The 25,000-nt window shown below is 43.3% G+C and overlaps 2 protein-coding genes across 51 annotated transcripts in view; both read left to right on the forward strand.

Moving 5' to 3' along the window:
• LOC114645182 (NACHT, LRR and PYD domains-containing protein 3-like) overlaps window positions 1–25,000 on the forward strand; it is a 913,740-nt gene that overhangs the window by 267,769 nt on the left and 620,971 nt on the right. The gene's annotated exons all lie outside the window — the stretch shown is intronic.
• The window catches only part of LOC114643392 (zinc finger protein 271-like), a 76,731-nt gene that overhangs the window by 39,595 nt on the left and 12,136 nt on the right, over window positions 1–25,000 (forward strand). Inside the window, exons 5-6 of the mRNA XM_051921676.1 lie at window positions 12,434–12,862; window positions 22,955–23,050. Of these exons, the coding sequence (XP_051777636.1) occupies window positions 12,434–12,862; window positions 22,955–23,050 (525 nt within the window). The remainder of the gene's footprint in view (window positions 1–12,433; window positions 12,863–22,954; window positions 23,051–25,000) is intronic.

The raw sequence follows: 25,000 nt of genomic DNA on the forward strand, positions 1-25,000 counted from the left end.
TATTTATCTATTTGACTTATGCCTTTATTCCAGCAACTTGCAACATCTGAGGTACAATTTGTTACATTACTTTTGTTTTTTGCTCCACAGGCAGGTGAAGTGACTTCCTCAGGGTCACACAGTGGTGTCAGTACCAGGATTTGAACTGACAAGCTCCGAGTTTACTGAAATATTACTGAAGAAAGAAAAAAAAACGAAAACAGGCAAATAGGGCTATGCATACAGATGTCCATCCATCCATTATCCAACCTGCTATATCCTAAATAAAGGAGCCAATAAGTATATATATGTAAATTTGTATATGTATACTGTATATGTATATGTGGATGTGTATATGTATATATGTGTATATGTAGATATGTGTATATATGTTTATGTATATATATATATAGTTACATAACCTCTTTCACACACTACTTCTCCGCTGCAAAGCGTGGGTATTTTGCTATATGTATATATATATATATATATATATATATATATATATATATATATGTCTGTGTGATATATGTATGTGTATATATATATGTTGATATATGTATATATATATATGTGGATGTCTATATGTGTGTGTATATAGATATGTAGATATGTGTTTACATAACCTCTTTAACACACTACTTCTCCGCTGCGAAGCGCGGGTATTTTGCTAGTATTCTTATAAAATTCATAAACCCACTAGAAGGGATTTTAGTAGAAATAAGGTTTATGCATCCGATATAGACTAGCAATGGCAGATGGATTTAGCAGACATGACAAATGTGTCCGAGCATAACCGGGGTTATAAATATTTGTTAACCTGTATCGATATACTTTCTAAGTACGCATGGGTAATGCCCCTGAAGAACAAAACGGGTAAGGAAGTGACAAGAGCCTTCCAGAACATTCTGAGCACGTGTAGAACTCCAATGAAGCTCCAGACCGATAAGGGCAAAGAGTTTTTCAACCAAGATTTTCAGAAGCTGTTAAAGAAGATCGTAATAAAACATTTCACCACAAGGAAATTAATTAAAGGCATCCATGGTGGAGAGATTTATAATACAAGAACCTACATCGATAAATTGTCAGATCGAGTATACTCTTACAACAAAAATTATCATCGAAGCATAAAAATGGCTCCTTCTGATGTAAACACGTTAAATTCCTGGAAAGTTTTCAGAAACTTATATGATGTAGCCAAACCCCCGGTCCACCGTTGTTTAAGTTCAAAGTAGGAGATACAGTTAGGGTTTCTAAAACCAGACATCCTTTTGCAAAAGGTTACGAACAAACATTTTCAGATGAAATCTTTACCGTATCTGAACTTGTACCTAGGGCACCGGCTGTGTACAAACTGAAAGATTACGATGGTGAAGAGATCATAGAATCCTTTTACCACCCTGAATTGCAGAAAATTAAAGTCGATTCCACAGACGTTTACAGGATCAAAAAAAAACTGGCTAGGAAAATTAAGAATAAAAAACGATTCGTTTTAGTCAAATGGCTCGGATGGCCAGAAAAATTTAATAGCTGAATACCAGAAAGCCATGTCCAATAGGTTCAATAAAATCCAGAATGCCCATAATAGGCTCATCATTCTCTAACAGTATACGATGGAGCACAAAAAAGTTTCTTTGTGATTCTGCCTAGCAACGCTTCCTCAGACATGTTCCCTAACAGCACAATTCCCAATTTCACGACAAAGCTTGCTAAACCTATAGAATTAGAAGGTTCTTGCGAAGTCGGTCTAGCAGAAATACAGTACTCACATACATGGAATATCATAGACAAACCAGATACCGAATTCTACGTTTCAGCTCAAGTCAAGTCAAGTTGGGGAGCAGGCACTGGTACAGTACGTTGCCGCACCCACTACATGGCAAAACAACTCGGGATCCCGGTTTGCAACACCCCAGGCAGACACAGTCCAGTCCCACCATCCGGAAATGACCCTCTATCTGCTGCAGCCAGGTGTTATGTGGGCGACCCCTTGGCCTAGTCTAGCCACTCCAGTCCCAAACAATGAGGATCTTACAAGCCAGATCACCCTCAGGGAAACGCGCCACATAGCTGTAGGCACCCTCACAATGCAGGTAATGTGCCTCATTCAGGACTCCATGACCAACTGCTCATTTGACACAAAGTCATTCCAATGGTACCCAATGATTTTCCAGAAAGACACAGTACTGAAGGAGTCCAGTCTTCGTCTCAGGTCACTGGATAGCGTCCATGTTTTGCAACCATATAGCAAGAGAGGAAGCACCAGGACACTTAAAAACTTGGACCTTCGTCCTTTTGCATAGATATCGGGAGTGCCACACACCCCTTTCCAGCGACCTCATGACCCCCCATGCTCTCCCAATCCATCTACTGACTTCACAGGAAGAGTCACCAGAGACATGAATGTCACTGCCAAGGTCAGTAAACCTTTCAACAAGGTCAACACTCTCCGCAAACAGAGACACTGCTGATGGCTGTGCCCAAGAGGTCATTAAAGGCCTGAATCTTGTTTTTTATCCACGACACTCGCAAGCCCAGACACTCAGACTCCTCGCTCAGTCTCTCGAGCGCCCGATAATATCCTCCATTGACTCCACAAAGATCACAGCATCGTCAACAAAGTCGAGATCCGTGAATCATTCTTCACCAACAGATGCCCCACAGCCGCTGGACCTCACAACCCTCCTCAACTCCCAGTCCATACAAGCACTGAACAGAGTAGGAGCAGAACACACCGCTGACGAACCCCAGAATCAAATGGGATAAATGCAGAGGTCCTGCCTCCACACTGCACAGCACTCACAGCCCTCAACCTCGAGGGGATCCAGTGAACCCTCAGGATGTCCCACAGGGCAGCTCAATCAACGGAGTTGAACACTTTGCGAAAATCAACAAAGGCTGCAAAGAAACTATGCTGCTATTCGCGTTTGCGCTCCATGAGAACCCTCAGTGCCAGGCTTCAGTCGCTGGTAGACTTCTTAGGTGTAAACCCAGACAGCTCCAGTTGCTGGTAGGTGAGCAAGTGATTACGGATCATATTGAGGACAACCCTAGCAAGGACCTTACCTGGCACCAGTGTTATCCTCCTGCAGTTGCTGCAATCCAGGCGATCACCCTTCCCTTTCCAGATAGGGATGATGCAAGTCTCCCAAATGGAAGTAAAGATTGCTTGCAATGCCAGGAGGACAGCCTTACCACCAGCCTGGAAAGGTTCAGCAGCCTTCCCCCCAAGGAGACCCCCCCCCCCCCTTATCTGGTTCACTACCTGTGCAATCTCAGTTAGATTGGGTGGTTCACAGCTGATTGGAGGATGAGCCTCAAGAACCATGGACCCAGAGATATCCAACGTCCTAGCCGGAGGATCAGCTTTGAACAACTGCTCAAAGTAGCCAGCCCAGCGGGTCACAACTGCAGTGTCATCCGTAAGGACCATTCCATCAGCTGTTCTGACTGTGGCTCTCCGAGGAACAGATTCAGATATGCGTAATGGTTCGATTCCTCTGTAAGCGGGACGTGGGTCACTAGACCACAGATGGTGTGTCACTTGCTCACAGATTCCTATTACAAACGCCTCTTTATCTGCCCTCAGAGCCCTCGCAGCCATCCTTCTCAGTTCCCGGTACAGACCAGAGTTGCCATTGAGCTTTGTGCTGCGACCACTCTCGATGATATCCAGGATGCCCTGCAAGATGAAACACCTCTTTCTGGGAACACCGGTAACACCAACACAACCCTCAGCAACCTTCAGGGTCTTGTAATGGAATGTCTCCCACATCACTTTAGGATCGGTAGTCGTACCCAAATCTGAAAGTTCCTCACTCAAACTGCATGCAAACTCATTAGAAACAGTCTGGTCATGGAGTCTGGCCAAGTCCAGGCTCGTATTCCTAGTAGGTGGTAACCTACTGGACCTAAGCTGGATCCTAAGAGTAGTAACAACAAGTCTGTGGTCAGAATTCACAAACTGGGCACGTCTGTAGACCCTGCAGTTTTGTAAGAGCCTCCAGAGTGTGCCCTCAAGGATGTGTTCGATCTCCTTCACCACACCACCAGTATTGGAGTACCAAGTCCAATGACGTGGTTCAGGGCGCTGGAACCAGGATCCAGCGATTCACAGCCCCTGACCTTTTGCAAAGTCAAGGAACAAGGAGCCACTTTCACCACGGTCACCAGACCCATGGGGATCGAGACAATCCTCATAGCCAGCCCTGTCAGTGCCAGTGGCTGCATTGAAGTCACCCATGACCAGAGGAGTGTCACCTCGTGGACACTCATCAACCACCGAGCGAAGCTGCGAATAAAATGTCTCCCTTGCCGAGACATCACTCACCGTGGTTGAAGCATAACACTGAGACAACAGACAAGGCACTCAGGGAATGTTATTTTGACAGCCATCAGACCGACTAGAACAATAAAAGGTGTATCCACTTTCAGAGATCTGTCCAGTCCCCGGTATGCGCACCTCAGAGAGTGCCGCCACTGAAATGCAGAGTTTATGCAGCTACTCCGACAGCAGAGGAAGATGATCATCTTGCCGGAGAGACAAGACGTTCCACGTGCCCACCCATATGGGCCGCCTCAAATTGGGACCGAGTGCTGCTGTGCAGCGGCCGGCGCCTCAGCACCACACCAGTTTTGATCCCTGACCAGCCTGATCACATTGGATCTCCAACGGTTTTCCCCTATCCTCTTAATCATGCGAGCAGCATTCCTATGGGCAGCTGCAGCAGAGCTACTCCCGCGGAGAGCAAAATGGAGTCCTTTCTGTAGTCTCGGAGCTTTGTGAAGTTTTTTTATGGTGGCTGGAGTGCCAATCCTGTCACCAACCCCCATGATTTCCCTGCAAGTTGGAGGATCACTTGCAGGGCCGGACGCAGTTTAACGTCATACCCAGGACAGAGTGCTTCAGCTCCAGGGATAAAAAAAATATTACTACATTCCATGCGGGCATTACGAAGGTATTCATGACCTACTGTCTTTTATGAATTTGACAACCTCAAGCCTACCCACTTTGACAGATGTTGTAACAGGAACTGTCCCTTCTGAGAATCCTGTGAAATTCAGTTATAATGCTGTGGAAAGAAGAGTCTTCATGGTACCGGGCAAAAAGGATGAAACTATACGCTTTAAAGGACAGCTGGGTTGAATATTAGGAGCACATCCTGATCAGACTCGGGGGTTAACTTACAAGGCTCCTTTCCCCGCTGACGTCAGGGCTGGCTTTTACACGTTGTACGTGTACGGGGACATGATATCTCATCGGAGTCAGCGACAGCTACATGACCCTTTTGAGGTGTGTTCATATAGAGCAGGGGTCCTCAATCACAGTCCTGCAGGGCTGCAGTGGCTGCAGGTTTTTGTTCTAACCCAGTTGCTTAATTAGAAAACAATACTTGTGTGGTGGGTGGCCGGCTAAATATTCCGGCCCTCACCCCCAGGCCGCCAGATGGAGCCCTCATGACAACATGGATGTTCCCTGAATTCCAGCAGGGCCTCATGGACTTTGTAGTTTATATGCGCAGCCCTGCTGGGTACCCTGGGGACCACCAGGAGTCGCTGTAAGGGGGCTATCGGACTCTTACGTGCCCTATAACCCGGAAGTGCGTCATGATCATATGACAAGAAGAAACGACTTGCTTCCGGGTTGAAGAAAGGAGCTTTTTATCCGACCCGGAAGTGTTCATGATCACATGGACAGAAGAGAGAAACACTTCCGGGTCAGGGACTATATAAAGGACTCCAGGAAACCAGTACGCGGAGATGAGCTGGGAGGAAGGGTGGCGAAGTGTCTGGGAGTGTGGAGGATTGCTTATTGTATTGATTAATGTATGAGTATTGTGGAGTGGAGGGTGCTTTGTGCACGTTACTGTTCAAATAAAAGTAGTATTTGGACTTTTACCTGGTGTCTGGAGTCGAGTCAGAGGGTTCAAGAGGACGACAGCGACCTCAATCCGTCACACTTGCCAATAATTTAATTTCATGGCTTGTTAGTGCTTTAACTCTGCTATGTCAGCTCATTCTCATATCCTGGATTTTCTTCCCCTTTCTAAGGATATCATCCAAATGATTTGAAGGCTAAAATGGATAAGTAATTCTCAGTCCTTCACTTTTTTCTCCTCACTTTCCTTCCAAGTATTTAATTAAACCCAATAGTGCATGATAAATACAGAGGTGTAAATGGAAACAAGCTAAATGGAGAAATGCTGGTGTCTTTTGTTATTTGCATCTTATTGCTAATAAGGAACGATTAAAAACCAAGAATACAGCTGTTTAAGACTTAAATGAGCAATGAGGGTTCAAAATCCTAACGAGTGAGACAACTAAAGTGAAGTAGAAGTGTTACTTGAGCAATAAGTGCTTCTCATTAAGCAACTAGGTTGGAGCAAAAACCTGTAGCCACTGCAGCCCTCCAGGACTGTGATTGAGGACCCCTAATATAGAGGATCAAGTGAATAAAATTACTCCCATCACATACGACAAACCTCATTATGCCCCAGTCAGCAAGAATCATTTTGACACAGTGACTATTGAAATAAAGACGGACCAGAACATTTCAGTTTGGTAAGGTGATAGTGAAGTTCCATTTCAGACCTGTTAGGTATTGTATGCACGACTGAAGCAATGAGGTCTTACCAGGACCTGACACCTTACATCCAATATTACAAGACCCAAGCGGGTAACAGGTTACCGGGATTCTCTGGATCCCCTGTAACGTATGGTGGGGGTATTGGAGGTATATTTTGGGGGTTCTTAAGAAGAGCTTTACCTCTCCTGAAAAAAGACTTTGACATTGCAAAACCACATATCAAATCCACTGCTAAAAATATTGTAAAAGATGTGATCACCGGGGCTATATCAAGTGCGGCTGGTGGCGGGCGAGAAAAGCAGTAGGGAGCGGGCTTGATGGTAATGAGAAAGACAAAATGCAAGACACCACTGGGGTCGCGTGAGGGCCCACCAGTCAAAAAGGCAAGGCACACTATTTATACAGCATTTTCTAAACATTGTCAGAAGAAGAACAAGACTAAAACAAGCAAAAAGAAGAAGAGAGACATTTTTTAAGAGAAGATGACTTTCATACGCAGAATGTCTGGAGAGTGTGTCAGATCTGAACTGGACCTGTTTTACAGTGCCTTTCACTCAAACGAGTGTAGATAAAAGCATAGACATCAAATTACTAGATGTCACATGACCAGCAGCATCGTACGTCAACGTTGCCACCATATTGTGAGTGGCACTGCTGTGAAGTGAAGTAATGGATAAAGATGCCTCATGCATGTGCTGCTTGGTATTGTACAAACTGCTGTACGCTCCAAACCAGATCACAGAGATTACATTTCATAGGTAAGGCTGAACAATTGTTTTGGTTATATTGGCCATTAGAAAATCCCGTTTTATAATCTTAACTTTAGCTATGCCAGGCTAAGCTAGCAAAGCTATGCATTTATGTGCTCAAGTGAGCCTCCAAACAACGTTTTGGCTAAATATATTTAGTCACTAACTATGTAGATTGTTGTTAGCTGTTAACATTTCTCAAACTCTGAAGGTTTCCCAATGAAATCCACCTCAGGAAGCAGTGGGAGGTCAGGTAGCCCTTAGATGGGATTTTGAGAAAGCTGTCCTGTGATGTGTGCCATGATAGTTTGGTAACAGATGTTGTACTGGCATCATATGATCAACGCTACCACTCGCTGACATTAAAAAACAAAGGAGGTGTGATGATTCCTTCAGAGGGTCCAGTCAAGGTGGTCAAAGTAGCTGAGCGTGTTATCAGACAGTCGACATTAGGACAAGCTGTCAGTGTATCTTTGATCAATCAGTTTGTTCGGGCTGAGATTGGTTCAGATGATGTGTTTTTTTCTCAAGGAGCACATGGAGGAAACACAGTTTGAAATTGACAACCATCATTTTATGCTCATGTCTTTAGTCGTGTCTGTCTTCCACAAGCTGCACCATATTGCCAGACTGAATACACTGAAATTAAAGGATCTGAGTGAGCGAGAGGAGTGTAAGTCTGTAGGAGATCAGTGAGGTAGCGGGGAGCTGTAAATGTTCAGAGCGGTATTTAGTATTGTATTCTGTAGATAACAGGGAGCCAGTGAAGTTGAGAGAGAATCGGTGTAATATGTTCAGTGGATTTAGAACAGCAGGTTATTATCCTGGCAGCAGAATTTTGAAGAAGTTGTAAGTGATGGATACGTTTTTGTGGGATGCCAGATAGAAAAGCATTACAGTAATCTATATGTGAGGTGACTCGGGCATTAACTAATACTTCAGTACTGTGTTGCGTAAAAACAGGACGAAGTCTAGAAATGTTTCGGAGATGGAAGAAGGGAGGAATTATTTCATAATAATAATAATTATTATTATCATTATTATTATTTAATAATTGCCATTATTAGTGTATAAATGGATATAAATAATTGCATTTAAACGGTTCGCCAAAATCTGTTGTATGTAAACGATACCGTTTTAAATGTTATTGTTTTTTCATCAGAAAACCCGGTTTCCACATCTACCTGTATTAGTTTAAATGGCACTTTTGCCACTCGCAATATGGCGGATGCGGTGACGTATCGTGTCGACTGGGCAACACAGCGAATGCGCCGTCTATCTATATATGTCTATGATTGGGCTCGCTTAACCGTCACGTGATCCAGTGTCGGCCGCCGGATGACGTCATCCAACGCTACAGCTACTGTAGCGACGCTGCCATTGTCTCGCTTTGTGAAACATTACGGACGCAAGACTGTTGCTGAGTGAACGAGTTCAGAAACAATCTCATCGCCAACAGGCAGTCAGTAAGTACTCTGTATTTTGAGAATCGCCGCGCGACGCGTTCGTTAGCCCCCCGCTGAACTTTGCTTGACTGAATCCTCCTGTAGCCACCCGCGTGCTGTTTCTGTTCATTGGTATCTGCGGTTCACGTAACGTGGCTGACTCCTAAATTTTAAATCGTACCACCCAGTCACACCGCTGGCGCCTATTCATTCCTTTCCATGTGTTCCTTTTGTCGATTCCTTCTCGAATCGCAGACATCGAGGAGACGGTCATTTCACACGTACGGCGCTTTGATTTCTGCCTTTGTTTCTGTTTTGTTCCTCCGTTGTGTCCAGTTCAAAGACAGTCGCGGAGGTGGTGACCGGCCGGCCATTAAAAGAATAGTGAGGAGTCAGATTAGTAAAAGTGAAAAACGAATTGGAGTCCATGACCGTGAAGAAGAGAATACAGTAATCCCTCTTCCATCTCGGGGGTTGCGTTCCAGAGCCACCTGCGAAGTAGAAACCATATGTTTATATGGTTATTTTTATATTGTCATGCTTGGGTCACAGATTTGCGCAGAAACACAGGAGGTTGTAGAGAGACAGGAACGTTATTCAAACACTGCAAACAAACATTTGTCTCTTTTTCAAAAGTTTAAACTGTGCTCCATGACAAGACAGAGATGACAGTTCCGTCTCACAATTAAAAGAATGCAAACATATCTTCCTCTTCAACGGAGTGCGCGTCAGAGAGAGAAAAGCAAACAAATCAATACGTGCCCTTTGAGTTTTTAAGTATGCGAAGCACCGCCGGTACAAAGCTGTTGAAGGCGGCAGCTCACACCCCCTCCGTCAGGAGCGGGGGGGGGGGGGGGTGGTGGTTTGAGAGCCAGAGAAAAACAAAGTCAAAAATCAATACGTGCCCTTTGAGCTTTTAAGTATGCGAAGCACCGCCGGTACAAAGCTGTTGAAGGCGGCAGCTCACACCCCCTCCGTCAGGAGAAGGGGGGGGGGGGGGGGTTTGAGAGCCAGAGAAAAACAAAGTCAAAAATCAATACGTGCCCTTTGAACTTTTAAGTATAGGAAGCAGCTGCACACACAAAGTAGCAACGTCCCTATTGTCTAGGTGTGCGAACAGCAGCCCCTATGCTCACACCCCCCTACGTCAGCGCAAGAGAGAGAGAGAGAAAGTAAGTTGGGTAGCTTCTCAGCCATCTGCCAATAGCGTCCCTTGTATGAAATCAACTGGGCAAACCAACTGAGGAAGCATGTACCAGAAATTAAAAGACCCATTGTCCTCAGAAATTCGCAAACCAGCAAAAAATCCGCGATATATATTTAAATATGCTTACATATAAAATCCACGATAGAGTGAAGCCGCGAAGCGCGATATAGCGAGGGATTACTGTACAAGCTGAGAACAACAGTATTTGTATTTACACACACGGCCTCAAACCTGCTTGACCCAATGCAGATATTTACAAGCATTGCTTTAATAGACACTTAAATGTGTGTCTTTTTTCCCATTTAACTTGTATTAAATATGACAAACTCCCATGTTTCAGTGCTAAAGCCAAACCAGTAATGTCTGTTAGTGAGTATTAGAGAAGTTAATAAAGATTTGTGGTTTGTGTTACTGCCTTACAGTTCTGTCAGAATGAATTTGAATCTCAGCCTGTTTTTTAAGTCTCTATGCAGTGTCCATGTCTACTCTTTTATTCTAAATTTCTTTACTTTTCTAAAGATGCTCAGGTTTAGTGGCCTGGCAAATCTAACTTGTCTTGGTGTGGTTGTGGACTTGAATGTGAGTGTACCCTATGATGGTCTATAGCTGGCTCCTGCCCTGTACAGGTACTCTGGTTTTCTTCCTATACCCCAATAACTTCTATTTGTGTTTGTTTTGTACTGGACCACGGTGGTGAAGTGGAAGTTAAGGTCCATTTGGCTACTTATACATGTGACTTTATCATACAGACCCAACCAGGCTGTGTGGGTGACAGCATGTGCCACTCTTAGGTGAACACCACTGTCAGGACTGGAATCCTTCTTCTGGCCAAGATCCACTTTCATTTAATTAGTATATTCATTAAGGCCAATAATGAGCCGCTTTTACTCTGGACCCCAGTTGGGTTACCCATAACAAACTGGTCCGTCATGGTGGACCGTTAAGAATGACTGAGGCACACAAGGCCTCCACAGTGCCAATCTCACAATACTGGGTGGTGCTGCTGTTTAATAGGAATTTATTAATGTGTTAAATAGTAAAATATTTGTGATGTGTGCAGAGTGTACTTAAACAAGATGAAGCTGATAAACTTGAAACTTGTTTCAAAGTTGTTGAAAACGACAGTTTGTTTTGAAGAATGTTTTTGTACTGGTGCATGTCAGATTTGCCAACCACAGTCGCTGATCTCATCACCTGACCACATTAATTTAAACAATTGTCACATTTAGCAATTGTGTGCCGACCATTCAGCAGAGTCGTGCTCAGCCCTGTTTCTAACAGCCAATAGCATGCTGCTGATGACGCCTGTGGTGTACAAAGGGTTAACAGCTGTAGCTCTTCAGCAGCAATCTTCATCCTTTATTTTATTTTTATTTTTTCCCCTTTTGTTTTGCTATCTGAAACACGAACCAGAATGAGGAGCATCTCTTATTTTTGTTAGGTTCAAATCCTGCAGTTTCTTACTCCTCTTCATTTAACTCTATGCCTTCTACTTCACAGAAACATTCACTGGTTGTCAGCTCTCCTGCACACACAGTCTGCTCCTAAGACTGAAAACAAAATCCATCAATCCATCCATTTTCCAACCCACTGAATCTGAACACAGGGTCACGGGCGTCTGCTGGAGCCAACCCCAGCCAACACAGGGCACAAGGTAGGAACCAATCACGGGCAGGGTGCCAACCCACCGCAGGACACACACAAACACACCCACACACCAAGCACACACTAGGGCCAATCTAGAATCGCCAATCCACCTAACCTGCATGTCTTTGGACTGTGGGAGGAAACCCACGCAGACACGGGGAGAACATGCAAACGCCACGCAGGGAGGACCTGGGAAGTGAACCTGGGTCTCCTAACTGCAATTTATCTTAGTGAGTCGCAGGCTACTTGAAGTCAGACTTTGGGTGTCTCACATTAGGCAGCCGTCTTTGCAGGGACACACCGCCAACTGCCTCCATCTTACTAATTATTTCAATGAAGGTTGTGAGTTAAATAATTGTTTTGGATTTTGTAAGCTTGGGGCAGTTTCACATTCGAGAAGTTGATCAGCGATTTTAAGTTCCTCCTTCATATGCCTCTGTTTTATAACATAATCCTGAGGCCTAACTTGTATAAACCTTCCTTAAAATTAACTATTAACAAAATTCCGGGACCCTAACAGTATTGAATGTTCAATCAAAGTAGTGAATACTGTTGACACACAACTGTGCAAGATGGCCTCCTCCTTCTTCTAGCCTGTTGGACCCTCCTTTCATTCCCAAACTCATTTTACAGCTAGTGTGACAGGAAAAGTGATGAGTTACTGTCTGATTACTATGAACTGTCTGTCTTGACATCAGCTTTAACTAACAGGATGTTATAAAAATCAAATGTCTTTAGATCTGAATGATGCAGTTTTAATGGAATTGATTCCTGTTTTTTTCCACAGAGAGATAAAACTCTGCCATTTATTGTAACGTTTAAATGGATGTGAAAGAGGAGACGTGTGAGACTGACCTGAATACCATAAAATTAAGGATCATAAATGTTAAGGAGGAGGACTGTGAGTGGGAGAGTGTCCACCCCAAACAGGAGAGTCTGGACATTAAGGAAGAGGACCGTGAACTGGTGTCAGTGAAAATTAAAGAGGAGGATGAAGAGAAGTGTGTCAGCACAGAGATACACAACTATAGAAGTTTGGAGAGTGTCAAGGAAGATGACTTTCATTATGGACATCAAGATGGAGCAGTGACCGGGTTAGTCTCTTCTCATAGCAGACACTCTTCATCTCCGGAGTCTTCTATCAATGTAAAATATGAATCATTACAGTCTGACAGAAAGACAACTGAAGAGATTTCATCTCCTCGAACTGAGGAAGATCAGCCATCACCTAAGAAGTCATCTAAAACAAGTAAGTTGAAAATAACAATCGGTGTACATTTTAGGGTCAGGGATATGGGCCTGAAAGTGCTGTCTTGTGCTTTTTTTAAAAGAAACTTAGACAAACGTTCAAACTATATTAAACACAGCAATTTCACAACGTTTTACAGGGTTTAGGAGTCTGCACTTCTTCCATTATTGTTTGTAACATTATGCAAACACTCTAAGCCTGTCTTTGGTAAAAAAAAGTTTGTGAACCCTTTTGAATTCCTTTTATTTCTGCAATAATTCCTCATAATTCTGTGGTCTGATCTTCTATTAAATCAATAAAACAGACAAGCACAGTCGTCCTAAACTAGTAACAAACCATTAGATCCTTGTCGTTCCTGAATACATTGTTTAAACATGGGAACAGTCCAGTTTGTGACCCCCTGCCTTTAGAAACTTTCTGATCCTCCTTTACCTGCAATGACTTCCACCAAACGTTTTCTGCAGCTGCTACTCAGGGTTCAATTTCTTGTCTATTCATTGTTTCGAAAGTTTTCAGTTCATTGATGTCTGAGGGATTCCTTCAATGATCAGGTGACTTCAGGTAAGCCAATAAATCCTAAGCTCATCTTTCTGATTGGCCGATCCAGAACACCAGCTTTCTTCTGTTTAAGCTTTTCTCTTGTTGACGTCTTTTTTTTTTTCAGCTGATTGTCTTTTTCATTCCCTAACTTCTCTCAACCTTTCACTATTATGACATCTCCTATCAGATTTCTTTGTAACAATTTTTAATTCAGTGCTACATTGATGATGGCATCCTGTCCTGGTCCTGCAGAAGCAAAAAAAGCCCTAAACTGTGATTCTACCATGAGGTGATAGCAATGGTGTGCAGTGATCTTTTACCATCAGACCACTGTGATCTGGGGACACACACATGGTGACATGGGGATTCAGGCATTCACACACCAGACCAGGGGTGACATTTATAAAACTTTGCATGGAATTAAGAATGAATATATGCGCACACCAAAAAAGTAAAAACGAAAATGTGTACGTCCAGAAAAAAAATATAAGATTTATGAACTTGATGTACAGTGTGCACATTACTACAAAATTTACTTTTTGTAAATCATAGTCACTTTTTAAATATTTATATGTGAACACTCCTTTAACTGCCACCCTGAAAACATTCACCTATGGAGTCTGCTAATCTGTCATATCTGTATGCAATCATGATGCTGCAGAACTTCAATGGCTGGTAGATTAGCGTCTTCCTCCTGACACCTTGAGACCCCATCACCTCCACTCAAGAATATCTGTCTTTGCTCTTCATCTGAGAGTGAAAGGTCACACATGTAGATACAGTGCCTCTCTTCTGTGCTCTTGGGTTCAGGAAAGGTGTAGGGAAAAACTGTCTGTGCAGGAAGCCACTGTCACCTGGCGCATGTAATGACATGATTGCTGTTACAATGAATAGGTCAGGTCATATGAAACACTGAGAGTTCAGCAGGTTACTGCACCAACACATACTTCACCATGTAAAGCAACATCACGTCTGTCAAAGCTACTTTGTCTCAAAATAAATTAATGAATCGTGGTTTGATTTAGGCCATGGAGACGTCACATTTGTCAGCCACATCTTGGATGACTTGTGTATTAATGGAATGTCACTGCTTACGGTTAACAAAAGCAGCTTCAATCTTGCTAGGTTCCCTTTTTGCAATACAAGTGCAGTGAAGTGTTCCAGTTGTGTTAGGAGAGCTGGACATGGCTGAAGATTGACTTTTTGTGTTGGCAAAAACATGTCATGTGTTATGTGTGTACACCCACACTATACAAAAAGCAGATGTAGTGCATCAGCAGTCAGTTGATGGCTTCCAGCACAGCAGACATAATGGAGTGAAGCTTGGCTGAGATACTGTTGAGCTGTCGGCCAGTTCCCTGAGAAGTGACATCAACTAGCAGATATAAAGTGATGACAAAGTAGAATTTCTTCAGTGCAAATTCCTATCAGTGGCCCTCTTAAAGGGAACTAAAATATAGTCTCTTATATAGACCTCTAATTTTTGAGATATCATGTTTGTCACACACGGTGGCGCGGTGGTAGCGCTGCTGCCTCGCAGTAAGGAGACCTGGGTTCGCTTCCCGGGTCCTCCCTGCGTGGAGGTTGCATGTTCTCCCCGTGTCTGCGTGGGTTTCCTCCGGGCGCTCCGGTTTCCTCCCACAGTCCAAAGACATGCAGGTTAGGTGGATTGGTGATTCTAAATTGGCCCTAGTGTGTGGGTGTGTTTGTGTGTGTCCTGCGGTGGGTTGGCACCCTGCCTGGGATTGGTTCCCTGCCTTGTGCCCTGTGTTGGCTGGGATTGGCTCCAGCAGACCCCCGTGACCCTGTGTTCAGATTCAGTGGGTTGGAAAATGGATGGATGGATGGATGTTTGTCACATCAACGCGCATTATAATAACGGCTTGGTGAATTGAATTATTCTTGCGAGTCGTCATCTAGCTGGTTTGGCTGCATTTTCCTCTTTAATCAAGGGTGTCGTCATTTCCCAGTTTCTCTGAAATGCTGTGTATGTATGGGTCAGAGTTACTGTAAATATGTTTGTTCCCCTGTCAACTTTCTTTTGTAAATCTTGACATTTGTATGGGAGGTTGCATACACACGTTTCGTGTCCAATTTTATGTGTATGCAAGCTTTATAAATGAGGCCTTAGGACCTTCACTAGCCTATCTTTAGATAGGTCTCAACCCAGGCAGCCTGACTCCAAACTCAACATTAGGCGCCAGCATGCACAGGCCCAAAATGTATTGTTGGCTTAAATAGTTATAATAAAGCAACTGAAGGACCACCTCCCCGATATCAAATATAAACGCTACGGGTGGTCCTTGAGGAGTGACATTGGTTTGACCTCACCTCTTAGGGTCTCACCAAAGAAATGCAAAGATTTCTGGGTAATTAATAAACAGAACAATATAAACAAAACTTGAAATTACATAATCAGAATGAAAAAGCAAGTAATAAAGTTGAAAAATATTGAAAGCACTAAATAAGCTAAGATGTTCTCTTAAATGCCTGTATTTGCTCTCCCAGCTTTATTTTTATTGCCCTTTGTTATAATCTCCCAGCTTTATTCTCCTCTCGCTTTATTATCTCCTCTCGACAATCTTTAAGAGTTATCTTGATGTGATGTTGGGACAGCTTAGCTGTTAGCTAAACCAACAGACTTGATGGACTGATGAATGGTCTCCTGTTGTCTGTTACATTTCTTATGTTCTTGTTCTGTATGTTCATGAGCAGATCTTTTATTTGTCTGAGTGCCTCTAAGCCTCACCTCCAGTCTCCTCTCATTGGTTAAATACCTGACTTGACTGGACTATAACGGTTTAAATGACGAATTCAGCATTGACAGTCAAGTTATTTGTGTGTTATGAGTTCAGGTTGATCGTGTTTGTCTGTTGTTGTTGTGTAGTTGAAGATCAGACCACATTCTAAGGAGGATTTCGGGCAAAAATTCAGGAGATTTCAAAGGTTACACAAACTTTTCTCAGAATTTAAATTGCTTTACAGATTTATTGATTTTATGCAACACACTGCTTGACACACTGCTTAATCCAACTGAGTGTCCATCTCTGTGCATCTTTAGCTAACAGTCTTGTGTTTGGCCTGTTTGTGTTGTTATGTGTACAAGAACACGGAGACACAGTTGGCAACCAGTTTTGGGTAAATTTTGCACAAACATTAAGATCTTCTTTACACAGAGAGCAGAAAATTGAATAAGCTGCCAAGTAGTGTGGTAGACAGTAGGAGTTTAGGGGCTTTCAAAACTCGACTTGATGTTATTTTAGCAGAATTAAACGGATAGGACTGGTGAGCTGTGCCGGGCTGAATGGCCTGTTCTCATCCAGATTGTTCTAATAGAGCTGCAGACACCTGAGGAAAAAAAATTAAAAACAATACTTTTTTAATTTCTCCAGCTTTGACTTGTCTATTATTTAATGGTAAATGTTCAGGTTGCTCAGCCAGTGCTGTATTTCAGCTGATGGAAAGAGAAATACATTGAAAGGTGGAGTTTAGATTGTCATTGGACTTTTTTACATACACACTTGAGAAGTCTTGGTGTGTTAGAATGTTAATGTTGTTTATTGATTGTCATGAGTATCAAGTTGTGTTTAGTAAAGATTTACTCCATAATAATCATGTGATTATTATGACATCATATTGGTGATTGTGTTAAGGTTGACTTGGGCATTTCTGGAGTATTTGAAATTGCAGAAGAAGTCCTGTGTTTGAGCTTTATTCTGATTTCTTTGTTTAAGAAATATGTGCTTTTTATTTTATTTATTTTGCAACTCCTGGATTAGACAAAAGATCAGTTTGACTTTAAGTTCTCCCTTGGGCTCAGTTTTCGTATCCCCTGATTATTTTCTTCTCAGTTAGTATCTTTGCCGTTATACTATTTACGGTATACACTATTATCAAAGTGGTAGAAACTGAATTGATCACATTCAAGAACTCCGGAGTAAAGGCCACTGTAAGGAGCTCTGGACAGGAGCTTGTTGGTGTTTGTCATGATGACAGCCCTAGCAGTCTTTAGAGGATAGCAGTAGTAAGGGAAACTGTCAAGTTGAAGAATGAAGCCTTTCATGTAATTTTAGCAGGAACATCTCATGATGTGAATGAAGTTAATCAAACAGGTGACAGACACCTGCAATTTATTAATAAAAATCCACAGAATGAGTAATTAAGACTTAATTTGCATACATGAACACAACACATTTAATTTCAGTTAGCATAGTGCACATCCATGAATATTATAAAGGGCTGTAGAAGTGAGACCAGTGCGTGATAAAGTTGACTAGTCCTGGTTTCACCTGCCACTCCTCATCCAGAGCAGACACTAATACGAGTAATGGCTCTGATCTCGGGTTTCCACATCTTAGAATTTTTTTCTTAGATTACTGGTGCTCCTGTGTGTTAGTGCATTAATTCTCCACTTTGTTCATTCTTCTTTATTGCTTTAGTGATTTAAATGAGCTCTTTTTGTATACAGTTTGTATTTAGGAGTCCACAAGATGCTCAATTGAATAATGGCTGTGTTGTAAGAGTACTCCATGACACTATCCTGCAATTACTGTTTTTACAAATTAATCTCAATAATGGTCTAATCAGAGCATCAGCGTACCTTTTGTGGTTTTTGGTGTGACAGATGAATTGTTCAGATCGGACGACGCACCCTGGTTCTTTGCATTCAAGGCCAGTGAAGAAAGCCCAGAGGAGTTTGAGGATGGCATGGTGATTGATAACTCTGGAGCAATTGCTACTGTTGATCAACTGATGGCCTTTATATTGGAGCAAAATGGAGTTCTAAGTGTGTCCCTGAATGCATCAGAAGAGAGGAGGTTATCTGACTTTCTTAGTGATATTGTAGAAATTAGAAACGACAAGCAGACACTCCTGTCAGTTTTATTCAGGTCTCCTCTCAAATGGAACAGCATGACACAGAGAATACATTCCTTTTAAACTGAGACCCAATCTCCCCATAAGAAAGGCATATTTAGGTAGTCCCGAAGCACACTTTTGTAATATTTTAATCTAACATTATCTCGTACGTATGTGAAACTATCACGTATGAACGTGAAAACATCTTGTACATACGTAAAAGTATCCCGTATGTACAAGATATTTTTACGTAAACTGTCACATGTAGCTATGGTTGCATACGGCTGACGTCATCCAGGGCGACGGTTACTGAAACCAGGCTGCCTCCCCGCATTGAACGACAACTGCACGAGAGGAAGACTGTGGTGGAGTGAGGCAGGAGTTTCAATGAGGTTAGAAAGTTCTCCATCGCCGACAAAAAGAAGGTAAGTGCTTCGGGTTTTGTGGGCGCACTTTATGGACGTGTGAGTTTTAATAAGCGCCATTCAGACTTACTGCACGCGACTTGAGTGAAAAGCACATGGCGCTTTCATTGTCTTCAGCTCAGCAGCCGACTTTGCTCGAGTGAATCCCCCTGTGGCCTCCCACATGCTGCTGGTGTTCATTGGTGTGTTTCTCCGATTCACTTCACGTGGTCGCATCCCATTTTTACTTTAAAGCACCCAGAAGCAACTTGCTTTATATATCAAAAGGCCGGAGTCTATTTAGGATGTTCGGTGTGCTGTGGCCCTTCTTGAACTGCGCCACTGTGTTATCAGACCAGCACAATTTGTTGTTGATGTTGACCCCCAGGTACTTCTAGCTCTGCACGACTTCTGTGTTCTCCTTCCTAATGGCGACTGGTCTCAGAGGCCCTTTGGTGCGTCTGAAGTTCGCCAGCAACACTTTTGTGTTGCTGATGTTGAGTTGCAGAGCACACAGAGGCCTGCAGTGTTAAGTGAGGACTGGACTTGCAAGAATGAGTCAAACCTGTTGAAGATCTGCTTCAGTTCATTAGCTCTGCTCTTATTCTCCTTGATCTGCACGTTTTACAGCTGCCAGTGATGATCGTCTCCCCATTCCACACTTCCTTCATGTGTTTTGTTGTAACTTGTGGTCAAGTTTGTCTCTGTAATGGGCCTTCCCTTACAAAGCTATCTCTCTGTCAAAGGGCGCAGGTCTGGCAGTTTCTGTCGCAGATAGGTGAGTCAAACCTTTCTCACCACTTTGGTTATCCAAGTTCTCCAGAAAAAAATAAGAAATAACAGCAAAGGCAAGCAAACATGGGTGCTGCTGTTACACGTGGCCATTCATGGAAGCACTAGATGTTGCTTTTTAAAATCCATGCATTGCTTGAGTGGACAATTATGTAAAAGTTTATTTATTTACTCGCTTTGTGAAGGGGGTGGCTGAAAACACGCTTTCGAGATACAGACAGATCAGCTGCTGTCCTTTGCTGGTGCTGTGCTGCGTGTTCTGCTTCTCACGCTGTGCATCGATCATTTGAAAGCCTGTACAGCAGCTGTCCTCACTTCGCTCGCTTAACCCCCGATGTGGGGCATGCTTAATGCCTGCCACTAAGCGTCTCTGCCCAGGTATGAACGGGGGAGGGATGGGATGGGTGGTGGAGGGGATGGGTTTGAACGCAAGCTAAGGAGATATGGACGGATCAACTGCTGTCCTTCTGCTGCTGTGCTGCGTGTTCTGCTTCTCACGCTGTGCATCGATCATTTGAAAGCCTGTACAGCAGCTGTCCTCACTTCGCTCGCTTAACCCCCGATGTGGGGCATGCTTAATGCCTGCCACTAAGCGTCTCTGCCCAGGTATGAACGGGGGAGGGATGGGATGGGTGGTGGAGGGGATGGGTTTGAACGCAAGCTAAGGAGATATGGACGGATCAGCTGCTGTCCTTCTGCTGCTGAGCTGCGTGTTCTGCTTGTTGCGCTGCGTGTTGATCATTTAAAACCCTGCACAGCAACTGTGCTCTGGTCTCACTGCTTTGTCTTGCGGGACGTCCGGCTGATATATTACTTTCCTTATTCTCTGAATTGGCACATAGATTATTATTGTTCTCTTGTGCATCCTTTTTTGCCTTCTTTTCAATGCTTTTGTGTCTCTTTTTGACACGTTGCTCTTTCTTCTTCCCTTAGTCGTTCACATGCCATTTAGAACATATAACATTTTTAACAGCTGGGAGCACATGAAGTGCGTTTGCCAAAAGCATTCCAACAACTGCGAGGTTAGATGTGAACTTGTTTTAAATTATTTGTAAGTAGGGCGTGACATGCAAAAGTCACAGTCTCGCAGGTCTTGCTTCCTAAGGTTGTAATGTCTAGTCTCGTGTGACGTCCAAGTGTCTCTCTGAGATAATCACGCCTCGACTCAAGAAATTTTTATATAATATATTTCATAACAATTAAAAGAAAAAATAAATCTGAGACACTCCCATGTTTCATTGCTAAGCCAAACCACACCACTAATGCCTGTTAGTGAGTATTAGAGAAGTTAATAGAAATTGTGGTGGTGGTGTGTGTTACTGCCTCACAGTTCTAGCTGACTGAATTTGACACTCAGCCTGTTTTTACATCTCTCTGCAGTTTCCACGTCTGCTCTTTTATTCTTATTTTCTCCACTTCTCTAAATATGCTCAGGTTTAGAGGCCTGGCAAGTCTAACTTGTCTTGGTGTGGTCGTGTACTTGAATATGAGTGTACCCTATGATGGTCTATAGCTGTGTCCTCACCTGTACAGGTACTCTGGTTGTTGCCCCAATTCCCAATTTCTTTTGTACTGGACTATGGTGGTGAGATGGAAGCTAAGTCCAATTTGGTGACTGCTACATGTAACTGTATCATGCAGAGCCCAACCAGGCTGTGTGGGTCACCCGTTTATGCCACTCTTATGTGAACATCACTGTCAGGACTAGCATCCCTCTTCTGGGCAAGACCCACTTTCATTAAATTTATGGGACAATAATGAGATGTTCTTTGTCTGGCTCCTCCACTGATGATTACCCATAGCAAACTGGTTTGTCAGGATCTTACATCCTCAGACAATGGAGCTCTAATGAAGACTGAGGCACATGAGACCTCCACCATGCCAACGTCACTGAACTAGGAGGTGCTGCTGTTTAATAGGAGTTTATTACTGTGGTAATTAGTAAACTATTTATGATGCTGTATGTTTGCGTGGAACTTTCCTTCCACAGATGAAGTTGATAAATGTGATACTTGTTGCTTCCAGTTGTTGACAATGGCAATACAGTTTTGTTTCAGAGATTTTAATGTGAAGCCTGTAAACATTCATTAAGACTTTTACCATTTAGCTGCTGTCCCCCGTCATCAAGCCCCCTTTGTTCAGACAGTTTATTTTGTAAACCCTCTGCTGACGCCTAATGCCTCTGTCATACTCGATGTATGAGCCAAGTTCTGTATTAACGTTTTTATGTTCAGTTAATTTGAAAATATGTTACATGTATTCTGTATTTCAAGATTAGTTTATATATTAAGAATAGGGCCAGATAATTATTCAGTTCTAATGGGGTATTGTTACTTTAAGAAGGGGTGCTGGGTAGCGGGAATTAGGAAGTTATTGTAAGTTTTTGTGTGGATTGACAAGTCCGTGGAAACACTCAGTTTTCTTACCGTGTCTGTCTTGAGTTTCATTTTGACTGAGGAAATATATAACATGGAAAATAAACGTTGTTTGTTTTTATACAATAACAGTGGATTAATGTAAAATGCCAGGGTCTGGACATGCGTAAGTTCCTGCCGTAGCCACACGTTGTTTCGCACCTACAGTTGTATTTACTTTATCTGCTGTGTTGACTCTGGTACTGAGCAGTTAATTTCTTATTCATGTTTTATAATTTGTGCAAAGCGCCTTTTGATGGTGTCTGCTGTAGGAAATGTTAATTGAGCTTGTTGCTACCAATGTCATGTCTTCTATAACAATTGTGATTAGTTATTTGCCATATCATGCAAGATGAACGTGTGGCCTTTAAGATACCATCTCAGCTTGAGCTCTAGCTATTCTTCAGTAAGGTTTAGGCTCATCTCACCCTCATCCAACTCCAGTGCAGACAAGTCTTCCACCTGTAGAAGCTGTAAGCTTGATGAGATGATCTGTGTCTTATAAGGGTTTTTAAAGGAAGGAATAAAGGTCTTGAGATTGGTTTCTTGAGTTTGCATAAGTCCATCCTCCAGACTGACCATTGGTTCAAAGTTCTGTCCATCAGTGTTACTCCTCCTTGATTTATAGTCCTTTATTTGAACTTGAGTGTCAATCTTGTGCCTCTGAGAGACGTCCTTGGATGTTAACATGGTCTGGTGTCGATTGTCTTATCAGGTAAGGCATGAAGGCTGTGTTCAGGTGAGGGGCCCGGCCATGGAAACTGAGTGTTTTTAGCTGGCAATACGAGTGTCTGGCAGCAGCATTTTAAAACAGGACTTGTGCTCTAGCCGTGTTAAAAATGGTAATGTCAGTCTGTCCTATACTGCTGTTGACAAAGCCATCCAAAAATAGACGGGTTGATTGTCACCCCATACACTGGTCTGTCCCACACTGTTCATTATCTCTGTCTGTAAATATGTTTTCACAACTCTTGATTATTTGTATCCAAAATTCATTGTTCAAGTTGAAAACCTGCTCGTCAGTATTTACACCTGAAAACTAGTGATGGCTGATGCTGTTGGTTTTCCTTTTGATTCGATACCAGGTGATCCTGAGGCCAGCATTGGCGATGTTGATACCGATACTGATACAGCCAGAGTGTCATCTTGTAAGAATGGTTACTCTTCTATAAACACTTACGGTGAGTGTGGACGTCAAAAAGTCACATTTTAAGCACTTTGCATTAGTAGACTATTACATATAGTGCCAAAGACCAGACTTGTTTACTTTTTTTATTAACAGAAATTATTAAACGTGTTCAGTTCCTGCAAATGATCTCTGAAAGAACAACAAGCTTTTGTGTTTGATGTTTTCTATAAAAAGCATACATTTTTTGGCTCAAAAAATTACATTATTTTTTTCTGTAAAACTTGCAAAACTCTAGAAGTACACAGTATGAAGTGTAAAACGTATAATAATGCAAATACCAAGCGAGCGTCACTTTCAGAGTCATCAGAATTGCTGTCAGTTTCCCTACCCATTTCATTTGTACTGCCTGAAGACAGATTCACTTCGTCATCACTGCTGATTAGAGGCTTCCCAACATCACTGCTCATAGGGCTGTGAAAAACTAGAGAAGCCATTATTACTGTGTACACCTACAGGTGAGAGGAGAAGATGTGTCTGTACCATTGTCCAGGTAACACTCGGGACTGACGCTTTTAGCACAGCATGAGTGAAATAAAGATAATTTTGAGTAATACATTTTTTTTTTAAACAAAATGGACATGATAAATTTGGAAAGTTTGAAAATGTGTTCTAAGTATGTCAATTCATCAAGCTATAAATGTAATTTACTCCACACTAAAAGCAGATATTGTTTTCTGTCTATTCAAACAGTTACAAGACCCTCACATCAGTTTACAGTACTGACGTTCCTGGGCACTGCCTGCCTTTCTGGGAGGCTTCTTTAAGAGTCGAATGCGGCCCTTTGGCACCTGTGCCAGTCTCTTTAGCCTGAGTGTCTGTGCTCTCTTCTGATCTTCTCGAGTTGAGCAATGTGTCTGACTTCAATGTGTTTTACCAGGTTTGTGGTGTTGCCTTAATAACGTACGGCCTTCTGACACGTATCCCATTTTGAATCATTATTTCTCAGTGTAGTAAAATAACTCCAAATAACACTCTGCTTTCTTTTGGCAAATATATGTATATTCTGGGAGGTGGGGGACATTGAGTCCGAATGGGCCATGTTCCGTGCCTCTATTGTTGAGGCAGCTGACCGGAGCTGTGGCCGTAAGGTGGTCGGTGCCTGTCGTGGCGGCAATCCCCGAACCCGTTGGTGGACACCGGCGGTGAAGGATGCCGTCAAGCTGAAGAAGGAGTCCTACAGGACCCTTTTGTCCTGTGGGACCCTGGAGGCAGCTGATAGGTACCGGCAGGCCAAGCGGAATGCGGCTTTGGTGGTTGCTGAGGCAAAAACTTCGGCGTGGGAGGAGTTTGGGGAGGCCATGGAGAACGACTTTCGGACGGCTTCGAGGAGATTCTGGTCCACCATCCGGCGTCTCAGGAAGGGGAAGCAGTGCAGTGTCAACACTGTATATGGTGGGGATGGTGCGCTGCTGACCTCGACTCGGGACGTTGTGGGTCGGTGGGGGGAGTACTTCGAAAACCTCCTCAATCCCATTAACATGCCTTCCAATGAGGAAGCAGAGCCTGGGGACTCAGAGGTGGGCTCCCCCATCTCTGGGACTGAGGTCACCGAGGTGGTCAAAAAACTCCTTGGTGGCAGGGCCCCGGGGGTGGATGAGATATGCCCGGAGTTCCTCAAGGCTCTGGATGTTGTAGGACTGTCTTGGTTGACACGCCTCTGCAACATCGCATGGACATCAGGGACAGTGCCTCTGGATTGGCAGACTGGGGTGGTGGTCCCCCTCTTTAAGAAGGGGGATCGGAGGGTGTGTTCCAACTACAGAGGGATCACACTCCTCAGCCTCCCTGGAAAAGTCTATTCAGGGGTCCTGGAGAGGAGGGTCCGTCGGATAGTCTAGCCTCGGATTCAGGAGGAACAGTGTGGTTTTCGTCCTGGTCGCGGAACAGTGGATCACCTCTATACCCGTAGCAGGGTCCTGGAGGGTGCATGGGCGTTTGCCCA

The sequence above is a fragment of the Erpetoichthys calabaricus genome, assembly GCF_900747795.2.
Source record: "Erpetoichthys calabaricus chromosome 1 unlocalized genomic scaffold, fErpCal1.3 SUPER_1_unloc_22, whole genome shotgun sequence".
NCBI lineage: Eukaryota > Metazoa > Chordata > Cladistia > Polypteriformes > Polypteridae > Erpetoichthys > Erpetoichthys calabaricus.